We start from the raw sequence: 13,135 nt of genomic DNA, 5'->3' as shown, positions 1-13,135 counted from the left end.
TCTGAATTTGAATACACCCATTACAAGAGATGAGGTTGTCTGACTTATCAGAATTCCCGAAAGATTACTGGAAAGTTCCTTTACCAGTTTGTGCAGGGAGCCACAACTACACTGACGTTGTGCACAGGTGAGTAATACAGGAAGCTCAACCAAGCATAAAGAATTCACATGTGAAGCCATCCAAACTGCATAACTAACTTACAAAAGGCCATGGATCCTAGGAATAGCAGGGGTGGGGAGGAAACATTATACCTGTTCCCTTTAACTGAGATTTTACTTATTAGTATTGCTTTCTCAGGCTGGGATTCGTTTAGAACCCTGTATTCAAAAGTGATCCATAAAATATTTCACAATATGGTTATAGAACTGCCTATCCAGGCACATCAGCTCCCAAAGATGGAAAAGGAGGCTTAGAATTTTTATATCCAATAGAAAGAGGAGTAGCTGCCAAAGCATATTCCAGCAAATCTTTTCCTTTCTTCAAAGACCGTGGGTTTTTTTGTTCGTTCGTTCGTTTTTGAAGCAGACATTTAATGTATCCAAGAGTTAAAGTCCTGGTTTGTAGGAAATTTTGCTACTGGTTCAAATGACTTGCAGGTCTGCAGACTGAACCTCTTAAGCCAATGATATGGATGTTTGGAATGTTTTCCAGCTAAAACCTCCTCACCAGGGATTATTATAAATGAAGGTTATAATGCCAGACACTCATGGCCTTAAACCAGCTGCCTCAGGAATCTGCCAAGAACTTTGATGAAAATATGTTCCTCATCTTAGCAATAGAGCTAAGACTTATCACACATCTGCCCACCTTTATCTGAATGAGGCTTCTACTGATTTGACAGCTCAGGAGTTGTCAGTTTTTTCCAGAATAATTTACAAACTTGGAACCTAATCCTGTAAACCCTTAATCATTTGATCAATCCCACTGAAGACAATGAGACTATCTGCATGACTCTGGACCACTTTTGTGGACTGGTAAGAGTTTCAGGAGTCTGTTCCTATAAAGGAAGTTGAATCCCTCATTGAAATACGTTTGAGTACAATACCATAAAGTAGTTTAGGATACAGTTCTACTTAAAATTTGTCTTTTAATAAGTCATACATATGCTGAAATGGCTCCTCACCCAACTCCCATATTCCATATAAACAGACTGAATACTACATATTTGGAGGGAAAGTGAGTAGTTAAGCATATTGATGTTTGTATATACAAAGGGTGGTGTCAGAAGATACAGGGAGAGCCTGGGGCAGTCACATGTCCCCCCTTGTGTCCCTCTCACGAGTGCAGTACCGGCAATAAATGATTTCTACTTGCACCACGGGATGGGAGTGAGGAGTCTCAGCTGTACCAGTCAAAGAGGCACTGAAATACAGTAGTACCTCAGAGTCACAAACACCTCAGGAATGGAGGTTGTTTGTAACTCTGAACATAACATTATGGTTGTTCTTTCAAAAGTTTACAACTGAACATTGACTTAATATAGCTTTGAAATTTGACTATGCAGAAGAAAATGCTGCTTTCAACCATCTTAATTCAAATGAAAGAAGCACAGAAACAGTTTCCTTATTTTTTAAGCTTTCCCTTAATTTTTTTTTAGTAGTTAACATAGTACTATTCTGTATCTGCTTTTTTGGGGGGGGGAGAGAGGGCGGGGGTGTGTCTGCTACTGCCTGATTGCGTACTTCCGGTTCCAAATGAGGTGTGTGGTTGACTGGTCAGTTCTTAACTCTGGTGTTTGTAACTCTGAGGTTCTACTGTACTGCTCTTTTGAACTTGGCATCAGCTCTGGCAGCCATGTCAAGTGCATAGTGTTTTAGAAAGCTCAGTGGGTTATTCCACACAGATGCCTTACAAATCACAGATATTGGTACTTTTCTGAAGCAGGCGAAAACTGCACCCTAGTGGAGTGTGTCTTGACAATTGGAGTGGAAAGTTTGCCAGCTGAATGATAGCAGGTGGAAATGTATTCTGTAAGCCATATCAAGATTCTCTGGGACAAGTTGGCTTGACTCTGATGCACCAGATACAGCCACAAAGAGGTGGGGAGAAAGGTCTGGTCCTGTTGATGTAAGAAAGTGGGTCCCTAAACACATCCACAAAATGAAGCTCCTTTTTTTCCCCAATGACAAATGAAGTTTTGGAAGAAGACTGATAAAGTAAGAGACGGATTCAGACAGAATTCTGAGACCACTTAAGGGATAAATTTAGGGTGCAGTTTCATCACCAACTTGACCCTGTAAAAGGACATAAATGGCGGTCCAGCCATAAGATCTTTAGCTTACTGACTTTGCACTGATATGATACCTAAGACAAAGACTGTCTTGACAGTGAGATGATATAATGAGCTTTCCACTAATGGCCTGAATGGAGACTCCATGAGCTGTAGGAGAGCCACTTTAAGCCTCATCGTGGGGCAACTGAAGAGATGACCTGGTGAGGTCCCTTCCAGCCCTACATTTCTATGATCCTATCCTAAAAAGCCATATTTCACTTGCAATGGCTGGCAGTTGGCCACCCATTTTTCCTTTATTCCAAACAGATCTAAGCATTGGAGATCCTTGTCCTTAAGCATGGCTTTTGGCAAAGCTCAACTTCTTTTAGACAATCAAATCCTCTAGGGAGCTTGGGCTAGAATGGGAGTAAAAGTACCCCCCAGGGGTAACTGATATAGTTTTTTGACACGTTTTGCTGGTGGTGTTTAGTGGCTGGTGTTTGCCACAAGGCTATTTGGGTCCAGGACACCTTCATTTATATAGAGGGCAATCCTAGTGGGACCAGCAGCTGACAAAATGTAAAATAATTTCTGAAACTTCTTGGAGATGACTGACCTATCAGTATCCAAGGTGTCCTCAATCTGCACCAGCAGCTCTTAAAAGGCCTTGAAATTGGCCGGTGCCAATATCAGTACCTAGGATACTGCTTTCTTTGAGGATTATGAAAAGATCTCTTTAGGAAATAATAGGGGTCATTTGGCCTCCAGATCCCATTCCTCTCTATCTACCAACTGCTGCCTCACTATGGAAGTGGGGGACCTCTTCCTCACCTACTAAGGCAGGGATCAACACACAGAGGCCCTAGAGGGCAGGCCCTGATAAGGGCTACAGTGGCATTCCATATGTGTACAGAGGGATGACAGGTTGCTGACCAGACTGTCAGTCTTGCTGCATTTACAGATGGGGTCTGTAAAGAATGGCAACATGGCTCTTAGACTTCAGTGATGACAGGTCTCTGCTCAACACAGGTGGAAAGGTATGTTTCAGGGATGGTGATGAGAAATAAACTATCTGGTAGGGTGGTTTCAGCACAGGTCCATAACTCAGTGCAGAGTGTAGCCCTGAATTTACACTATTGTGCCACAGCTGACATTGCTGGGGATGGGATAGTTACCTTTTGTAATTGTTGTTCAAGATGTGCTGCTCCTGTCCATTCCATTGTAGGTGCTGGTGCTTGCCACATGCACTGGTGCCATAAGTTTTTTCCCTAATATCCATAGGGGACCGGCTCTGGAGCGGCACACATATGCACTGGCGGAAGGGGCACCGCCAGCTCCCCCTTCCCTCAGTTCCTTCTTTCCAGATCTCCAACAGAGGGGAGGGAGGGCAGGTCATGGAATGGAGATGAACAGTAGTTACGAAAGGTAACTGTCCCTTCTTCCAGTGCTTGCTCATGTCCATGCCATTGTAGGCGACTTCCAAGCAGTACCATTGAGAGCGGGTAAGAATTCATGGACGCATCAATTGCAACACAGCTCTGCCAAAGCCAACATCATTGCTGGCCTGCTGAGTGATGGATTAATGCGTCATGAACGTGTGTACTGAAGACCATGTTGTGGCTTTGCAAATGGATAGGAACATGTGCCAGGAAGGCAGCCAAAGATGCCTGTGCCCTAGTTGAGTGAGCCTTCACTATTGGTGGAGGTACAGCCTGCGGCAGCTCGTAATAAGTACAGATGCAGGTAGCGATCCAATTTAAAATCTTCTGAGAGGACACCAGGAGACCCTTCATCCTATCAGCTATTGCGATAAAGAGCTGGGCCAGTCCACGGAAGGGCTTGGTGCACTCCAGATAGAAAGCCAGGGCGCGCCTGACATCGAGTGTGTGCAGCCGCCTCTCCTCATTGGTTGTATGAGACTTTGGACAGAACACCAGGAGAAGACACCCTGGTTGACATGGAAGTGTGACATCACCTTTGCCAGGAAGGCCAGATGGGGCCACAGCTGGATCTTGTCCTTGTAGGAGACCATGTACAGGGGCTCCAAAGTGAGGGCTTTAATCTCAGACACAACTCTCCAAGGTAATAGCTACAAGGAAAGCAACCTTTCACGATAAGTGGGAAAGGGAACAAGAAGCCATAGGCTCCAAAGGGCAGACCCGTGAGCCTGAAGAGGACCAGGTTGAGGTCCCACTGGGGAAACGGGTCCAGGATCTGCGGAAAAAGTCTTTCAAGGCCTTTCAGGAACCTAATCGACACGTCATGCAAGAATACTGATCTACCCGGGAAGCGAGGATGGAAGGCCGATACGGCTGCCAGGCACACCTTGATTGAAGAGAAGGTGAGGCCCTGGTGCTTTAACTGAAGCAGGTAACCAAAGGATGGACTGCACAGACGACTGGGCTGGGAAGATATTGCACTCCGACGCCCAGCAGGAGAAACGCTTCCACTTTGCCAGATAAGTTGCTCTGGTGGAGGGCTTTCTGCTCTCAAGAGAATCTGCTGTACCTGACTAGAGCAGGCTTGTTCCTCTGGATTCATCAGCCATGCAGCATCCAAGCTGTGAGATGGAGAGAGGGGAGGTTCAGGTGCAGGAGCAGACTGTGGTCTTGTGAGAGTAGGTCTGGGTGGCTGGGAAGTAGCCATGGGGCTGCTACAGCCGAACCAATGCTGGCAAGGTCATGCTGGGGTGATCATAATGACCCATACCTTGTCCCTCTTGATTTTTAGAAGGACTTTGCTGATAAGCAGAACTGGCAGGAAGGCGTACATCAGGTCTCCTGACCAAGGCAGGAGAAAGGCATCAGAGAGCAAGCCTCTGCTGAGGCCTTGGAAAGAGCAGAACTGATGACACTTTCTGTTCAGCCTGGTGGTGAACAGGTCCACTCGGGAAGTTCCCCACTTCCGGAAGAATATTCTGACGACTTCCCAGTGAAGGGACCACTTGTGGTGAGAGAAGAAGGACCGCCTGAGGTGATCCGCCAGCGTATTCTGGATACCGGGGAGGTGCAAGGCTTCCAGGTGGATTGCATGCTGAATGGAGAAGTCCCACAGACTCCTGGCACAGAGCCAACGAACAAGCTCCCCACTGCCTACTGACACACCCTCAAAATGCTTGATTACCTGGTTGGTTGCAGGTGGAGCTCAAGTGATCTGAGGAGGCCAGCTGATGGCCCTGCCGGCACTTATACCCTTGCCCTTCTTGCAGAAGTGCTCTGATCGAGGTTGGGTCCCAAACCTGTGGGACTGTTGCAGTTTAAACCGCTTCCTCGCAGGCACCAGCATGTAAAAGGCCCAGCAAGCGCAAGGTAGCACTAAAGTCTTTTAGACTGTGTAATTTACTTTCTGCCTGTTCTGAGAACAGTGCCAGGCCATCAAGTGGGAGGTCCTCGATGGACTGCTGAACCACCGATAGGTCCAACGACTGCAACCAGGAGCCACACCTCACAGAAATAGCCGAAACCATGGTCTGGGCCACCTAATCTGCCAGATCTGAGGCCACTTGAAGGGCTTCCCTGGCCACAGCCCTGTCCTTATCGAGGATAGCCAGGAATTCCTTCCTGGGCTCCTCTGGCAGCGAGTCCACAAACTTGGCCATGGACTGCCAAATATCTGGCAGTCTGCAGAGGCGTGTCACCAGTCCCCAGAGCTCCAGTCCCAGGAGCGCCCGAGCCAGTCTACCAGTCCGCAGCACCACTCCAGAGGGATGACATGGCTATCCCGGAGTCCTGTCTCCAGATCGCCATTACGGATCATCACGAGCACGTTGACTGTCTCCGACATGTCAGTCCTCTCGCTCCTGGTGTACAGAGCGGCACTGCTCTCAAAGCATCAAGTGTCGATCGCCGGGGTACCTTCCCCGATCCGCCAAATGCCACTGCCAGTCACCGGAGTCGTGGCATGAGTACAGGTCCCTTAACAGAGGTCCGCGGAGGAAGCCAACAGGAATGAGGTAGACAGGAGGTCTCGGCACCATCCTGGTCTCCCAGACAAGTCTCTCACTCCTCGGGCTCCTGCCTGCAGGCCAAGATCACCCACCGGGGACATTGGCATTCCCTTCTGGGCCACCAGTGGCAACATGGACCCAGGGCTAGTGGTTGGCCCCCTGCCAATTTTGGAATCCCTAGGGGTCTACCCATCTGTCACAGGGGCATCAGTTGGTCTCAGGGGCATCCGAAAGATGGTTGGTAAAGGTCGCCGGAACTCAACACCAGGACCCCGAGGAACATTGCCTAGAGTCCGGGGACTGACGCCAGGACCTCAGGCAGGTAAGCTGACCCACATCTGGGGACTGGTGGTGCTGTTCAGGCAAGTGCTTGCGGGGCACCCCCTGTGACGGGGAGTTGTGCCGCACTGATGAAGACTGTTGGAAGGGTCCCGGGGTGGCAGGCAGGTCTGGAAGAGGGCTTGACCACTCAATGGGAACTGGAGCCTGACCAACATCTGGAGGGGAAGAGCTGCCTCACACGGTCTTTGCTCTTCTCCAGCTCTCTGCTTCCCTTTATGGGATCTAGGAGAATGCTCTCTCCCAGCCTTTCTTTGCTTTTTAGCCAGTACCAGGGATGGTGTGCTCCGCACCAAGGCCACGGTGCTCGGAGCTGAGTTCGGTCATGTTAGCTCCAAGGCCAGTGCGAGGGCAGATTCCATAAGAAGTGCTCAGAGATGAATGTCTCACTCCTTTTTGGTCCATGGCCTGAAGCTCTTGCAAATGCGACACTCGTCGCTCACGTGGGTTTTCCCTAAACACTTCAAGAAGCTTCTATGGAGATCACTGACTGGCACAGATTTTTTGCAGCAGTCACAAAGCTTGAAGTCCAGGAACTGGGGCATGCTCCACCCCTAGGCTAAGTCCCATGGGACTTACTAATTAATTCAAACTTAACACTAAAGGAACTATTAACTCTACAACTTTAATAACTGTATACAACGAATTTGCTAGTAGGCACACCAGGAAAGCTTGCCGAGGCAAGGAGACATTCCAGCACCATCACTGGTGGTAAGAAGGGACTAAGGGAAGGGGCAGCTGCCGGCACCCCTTATACCGGTGCATATGTGCGCCACTCTAGAGGGCGCCAGAACTGGTCCCCTAAGGATACCACTGAGGGCAGTGCATGTGGCGAGCACACATACCTACAATGGAATGGACATGAGCAAGCACTTGAAGAAGAAACCTCCATTACAGGTGGAGCCTGCTGCAGCTCCATCTGTTCCTTTCTACTCACCTTCAGAACAATACATGCCTTGGCCAGCTTGTATCCCAACATCCTTCTGTGTTCCCCAAGCTCCTTTCTAAGCTTCTTCTCCAATACTCACTGCAGGCCCTTTCAGCACCCTGCTTTGACATCTGAGTCATCAGCTTAAATGTCAGAGCTGTTGATGGCTTTGGTATCAGGGTCAGTATCAATGCGGATATTGACAGTGAGGTCAGCGATGGCATCGGGTTATGGTGCTTCTTTCTCTGCAGAGATACCTGCCTGCTTGATGGAGCACTGGTAGATGCAGTCTTCACCGTTAAATGGGTTTTTGAACTCAGCTCTTCTGGATCTGAATACATTCTCACAAATTACTCTAGAAGATGGACTTTCAGCCTCACATCCTTTGATTTGTGGATTCTTACAGCAAAGGAGAGACAGACCAAACACCTGCTTCAGATTGAGACTCTGTCAAGCAGAACAAGCGTCTGCTGTACCAGTATTGCAAGACAGAGAGGCTTGAAGCCTGCGGGTTTTGAGTCTGCCATTCCAGGACTCTGTACAGGAAGGTCTGCAAGCAGCTTTCGGTTCGACAAGCACTACAAGAGACCAGGGTTGTAAAAATAAAAGATTATAGATAGTTCTGAGAATTTCAGAGGATTTGGAGAAGCTTTCAAGAAAACTAGCTAAAGCTAAAGCCTAGTGGGTCGGACATCAGCTAAATTCCATCTCACTGCCATGGGTGGTAAAAAGGAACTGATGCAGGGTTGCAACCATCCACTCTTTATGCCCTCATATGGGAGCACTAGGATGCACATGGCACATAGGCAATTTAAAAAAAATGGAAGTGGCTTTAAAAATGGAGCAGTGTTGGATGTTGGGAAAGATGGATAGGAGTCAAGGAGAGTATAATTTTCACAGGAAACAAAATTTAAGAAGTCTCAAGTATATCTGTTTTTAAAAAAGAATTCAGTATCAATTTACAATATATTTTACAAAAGAAATTATATGAAAACCTACATTCAGTATTCTATTTTCTTACTGATGTGGAATATTTATTGACTAGGAATGGAGGTGAACTTCTTTTGTTTTATACAGTGAAGAATGATTGGGTGATCAAAATAAGTAGCTTTTAATCATATTCTAGAAGATAAATTACAGACATTTATCAGGACGTGTGACACTTAAACTGTCTTAAGTTAATAAAAGGATTATTTCACCATTTTACTTACAATACAAATTGGCCTAAGGCCTAAGGTATGGATAGCATAATCCAAGTACAATTTTAGCTTCAATCACTATGCATTTTCTCTTTTAAATGTGTAACGGTGCTATGTTAAAGTAGCTGTCCTAATGCATTTCTCATTGTTTTTCCCTTAGAGCCATCATCAATTTATGTCCAGGCTAGAGCCTTCTGAATTTACTGAATTTTAGCTGAACCAGCAACTCAATTACAGATCAGTCCCACCTCTTGAGCTTTGCAAAAAATAAAAATAAATAAATAAAAAATCAATCCCGTCAAGTTCTGTACCTCATTATTTTACATTTTTTGTTTAATTATAGCCTCCATTGTGTAGATAGCAGGTAGTAACTTTCTTGACCTAAGTATCTAGTCCTGAGAGACACTATTGTGTCTGCTCAGGTAGTCTTCTCTGTTAAAGCTAATAACCAAAAATGCAGACGACAATGGGGAGTGTGACTGCTAGAGATCTGAGGGCACTTCGAAAGCTATCACACACAAGGCCAGCTATAAGAAGTACCACACTTTAATAAAGGAGTTCTGAATTCATCAGCTGCAAAATGGTGACTGATAACTACATGTAGACTATAAACTCCTCAGGGAAAGGTGCATGTCCCGAGTCTCACTATACAGGGCCATACAAATCTATGGCGCTACATACAAATGTTTAACAACAACAAATTGATAAAATTACGTCATCATGTAAAAATCTATACAGAATGTAAGAACATAAGAATGGCCCTACTGGGTCAGACTATAGGTCCATCTAGCCTTGTATCCTGTCTTCCGACAGTGGCCAGTGCCAGGTGCCCTGAGGGAATGAACAGAAAAGGTAATCAAGTGAACCATCCCCTGTCACTCATTCCCAGCTTCTGACAAACAGAGAAAGAATGGGAAACTCCTGGTATATTTAAAAGAGCCAACAAACAGATGTTTTGTAAGCAGAAGAAAAACAAGAAATTACTTGTACAGCTCTCTTAAGCAGATGCAGATGTTCCAGCCATGGTAATGGTAATTACCATACCAACAGAATGGAACGTGTTCCGTAACGATCAGATAAACCGTAGGGATGAAAGATTCCCGTGTGAAGAACTTTATCCAGTTTCAAGCCTAAGTTTTGTCTGTGCCCCTCAACGTCTCTCTTTTTTTATTTAAGTTGGTAACTCTACTGTGTTTTGGGATATAGTATCAACAAAAGATCCTATACAAAATAAAGATGCAAAATAAAAATACTGAAGTATTGCATAAATAATTACAAATATTGCAAAGATAATTGTAAACAGATTCATTACTTCAGAGTGTAAGATGAACACATGCCAGGACCAGGAGGAAATCTGTTGCCACCACATCTTTTACCCCCTACCCCTACCCCCGCCACTTCCCATGTTCCACATTGCATAATTGACTAACCACTACTTGGGGAAGGGAGTTCATACTTCTCTGAAGCAATTATTACACTCTGTTGAAAGCAGGACTTCCGACTTGATGGACCAGTGGCCTCATTCAGTACAAAAATCTCATTTCCTACATCAATTTTTTCAGCTTTTTGGGTAGTGTAGGAATGTGTTTCAATAACTTTGAACTGTTATTTATCTCCACTACAAAACAAGGTGAATATTAAGGGAAAACAAACAAACAAAAAAGGTTGATAAATTGTCATAATACCTTTCATAGTCTATGAAGGGTCAGGAAAAGTTTTTGGTATACAAAAATGGCATGAGCAAGGCAGAATCATAGAATCAAGAATAATAGCATAAAGTTTAAATCAAACCTTTTCTTGAATCAGTCTCTGAAGATGAATCCCACATGACAACATAGAAGCAAACATGGTCAGCATGTACTGTTGAACTTTACATATTCCATTTGCCAATGAGTTTACAACAGCCATTAACCCGACCTTTTCAATCACACTCTGGAAAGCACTGGGTGAGTGACGAGTAATTCTGCATAAAGCCTATATAAATAAGATATTCCCATTAAGTAATGTTATTTTCATTTTAATAATAAAATAACTAATGCAATAAAGAAAATCATTGAACAGCAATAGATTTTTCCAATTTTTTTAAGGAGTAGGAATGTAGTGAATTCATACAGTTTAATTTTCCCCCACACTTATATACACACACAATGCAACTTGCTCTATAAATTTGAAAATAATTTTAATCAAGCATTTTGTTAGTGTAAATGTTATTCCTTGCTAAGGTACAATATCATAATACTAAATAGTTATTTTATTATAGTTTGGGTTCTGTGTTAGCTAAATTAATTTTGCTTAACTCTTCCATACACAATAGTGAATTATCCTGATTTAACTATATAGATTAACAATGAATGTCTTTATTGTAATTAGAAGTAATGTTTTTGTTGTTTTAGTTAAGGAAAAAGGAAACCAAAGCTGAAGCATATGATACAAGCAATTAAGCCTATAAAAGAACAAGAAAAACAATTCCCATTTCTTTAGAGTGAGGGTTCATATAGAATTTAAAACTAATATTTACAGATAAAAGTAATCACAAAATTCATCAAACACACCCCACATTTTCATATCAAATCTAACTTTTTGACCATTGAAATAACCCAGTTGAGAAGGAAGAAGAGCAATGTTCTTATTTTCAATCTGCATAGGTAAGTCAAATAATAAGTTTTAACATAGACATCTGACCAAACTGAGAGAAACTGACAATAAAAGGAAATGATGTCACTTCATATAAATAAGTGACGTCAGTGAAGATAATAGCAAAAGAAAGATAAAGGAATTAATTAGTTTTGCATTATCCAATTACATGAAACATCTACAGCAGTGATTTGCAACCTTTTTTTCATTTGCAGATCCCTAAAAAATTTCAAATGGAAGTGTGGATCCCTTTGGAAATTTTAGGCATAGTCTACCGATCCCCAGAGGTAATGACAACTTTTGCACACCCGCTGCAAACCCCCAGGGATTCACGGACCACAGTAGAAAACCACTGATCTCTACTATTTGCAACAAAATAAAGGTTTTAAAAAAATCTCAAGGTAAAAATTGAAGAAATGTACATTTTAAATGGAAGAAAAGAATCTCAAGGGATTATGTAAGCCATAATCAGAATATTCAAATAAATTAAGAATTCTCCCCATAGTAAGTAACACAGAGACACACAATTGGTTTTACTAGCATTGATAAGATTCTTGGAGCAGCTGGTAGGACCAACACAACTTTCTCTTGATACAAAATCCATATCTATTTAAACTGGAGAAACTTTCTAGAGAAAGGGTTCACTGAAATGCGTCTAAACAGACTGCACAAGGCCAGACAGTATTTGCCTAACTCTCTTCGAATGTTAGTAAACTTTGTAGACTTTCCATTTTCATTTATGAGGTTTCAGATTTCATACTGGCTAATGTTTGCTGATTGACACCAGAGGTGCTGGAACAGTTTTGCTAGCGGGAGTGCTGACGATGGAAACCATGTATTTAGTGTTTGTTATTATCATTTCAAGATGGGGGGGGGCAGCAGCAGCACCTCCAGTCCCAGCACAACTGATTGACTCTGCAAAAAATATGATTTATCAAGCTTCTAAGCAACTGGGAGGACATTCTGTCCCTAAAGCACCTTAAGTTTGGGTAATGTCTAAGTCTGAAGTATGCAGAATCTCTGAGCTGAGCTTCAGAGACTTAGTCTAATGAAGAGAAAATTTGCAAGACTGATTTAGTTTCAGCATTTCAAAAGTCCTATTCAGTCCAGAATGACGAAGAGTTAATATCTCAGAATTGTAATAATAAAGTAACTTGCCTGAGAAAAATATAACTGAGACATTAGACCATAAATACAAATTTATACTGTTTTATACTAAATAATGTTTGTTATGCCTTTTAAACCTGCTGTTCTAAATTTGATCCCATAGCCTTTTTTTTTTTTTTTTTAATAACTCCAGGACAGAAAAAAACTAAAAGTATTTGCTTGGTGCTTAGAAATGCAGTGGAGTCTATTTAAACTGAATATGGGTTATTTAACAGTAGAACTAAATGGACATTTTATTGAACCTGTTCAACTACTCAGTGTTCCCACTTTTTTGTCCTCTCCAGACCAATACAGCCTTACCAATTCCTGCTCTTTTCATTCACTTTCTACAGCCGTCTCTCTTTTAAAACAGATTCTGCAGAGTCCATCATTCAGAAAAAAAATCAAATCAAATAAGATGACTCAATTGAGTTTTGCCAAGTTTTTAATCCTCATTTAAGTGGTTTATGCTGTATGTAAGCTGGCTCTTCCTACCATAGAACAGGCAAGAAAACGCTCTCTCTCTCTCTCTTCATATTTTAAAGACTGCATCAATATTTTGTGGCCAATGAAGGCATAACCATTCCACTTATTTTGAAAATAATGTTTTTAATTACTGTACTTGTGAGAATAAGCCATTTTGACTCATATTTTATAGAATTATTTCTTTGACACAGGGAAGACATTAAAAAGATTGAGTTTCTCTACAGGACAAAGTCTGTTATATTTA

General features: G+C 43.1%; 1 protein-coding gene across 1 annotated transcript in view; it reads right to left on the bottom strand.

Annotated features, from left to right (window-relative positions):
- The window catches only part of ULK4 (unc-51 like kinase 4), a 397,461-nt gene that overhangs the window by 279,684 nt on the left and 104,642 nt on the right, over window positions 1-13,135 (bottom strand). The window contains exon 21 of the mRNA XM_077811124.1: window positions 10,417-10,599. Coding sequence (XP_077667250.1) covers window positions 10,417-10,599 — 183 coding nt within the window. The remainder of the gene's footprint in view (window positions 1-10,416; window positions 10,600-13,135) is intronic.

Source organism: Eretmochelys imbricata, chromosome 2, assembly GCF_965152235.1.
Source record: "Eretmochelys imbricata isolate rEreImb1 chromosome 2, rEreImb1.hap1, whole genome shotgun sequence".
Classification (NCBI taxonomy): domain Eukaryota; kingdom Metazoa; phylum Chordata; order Testudines; family Cheloniidae; genus Eretmochelys; species Eretmochelys imbricata.
Note: the sequence above shows the minus strand (reverse complement) of the source record. Positions and strands in the feature narration are given on the sequence as shown.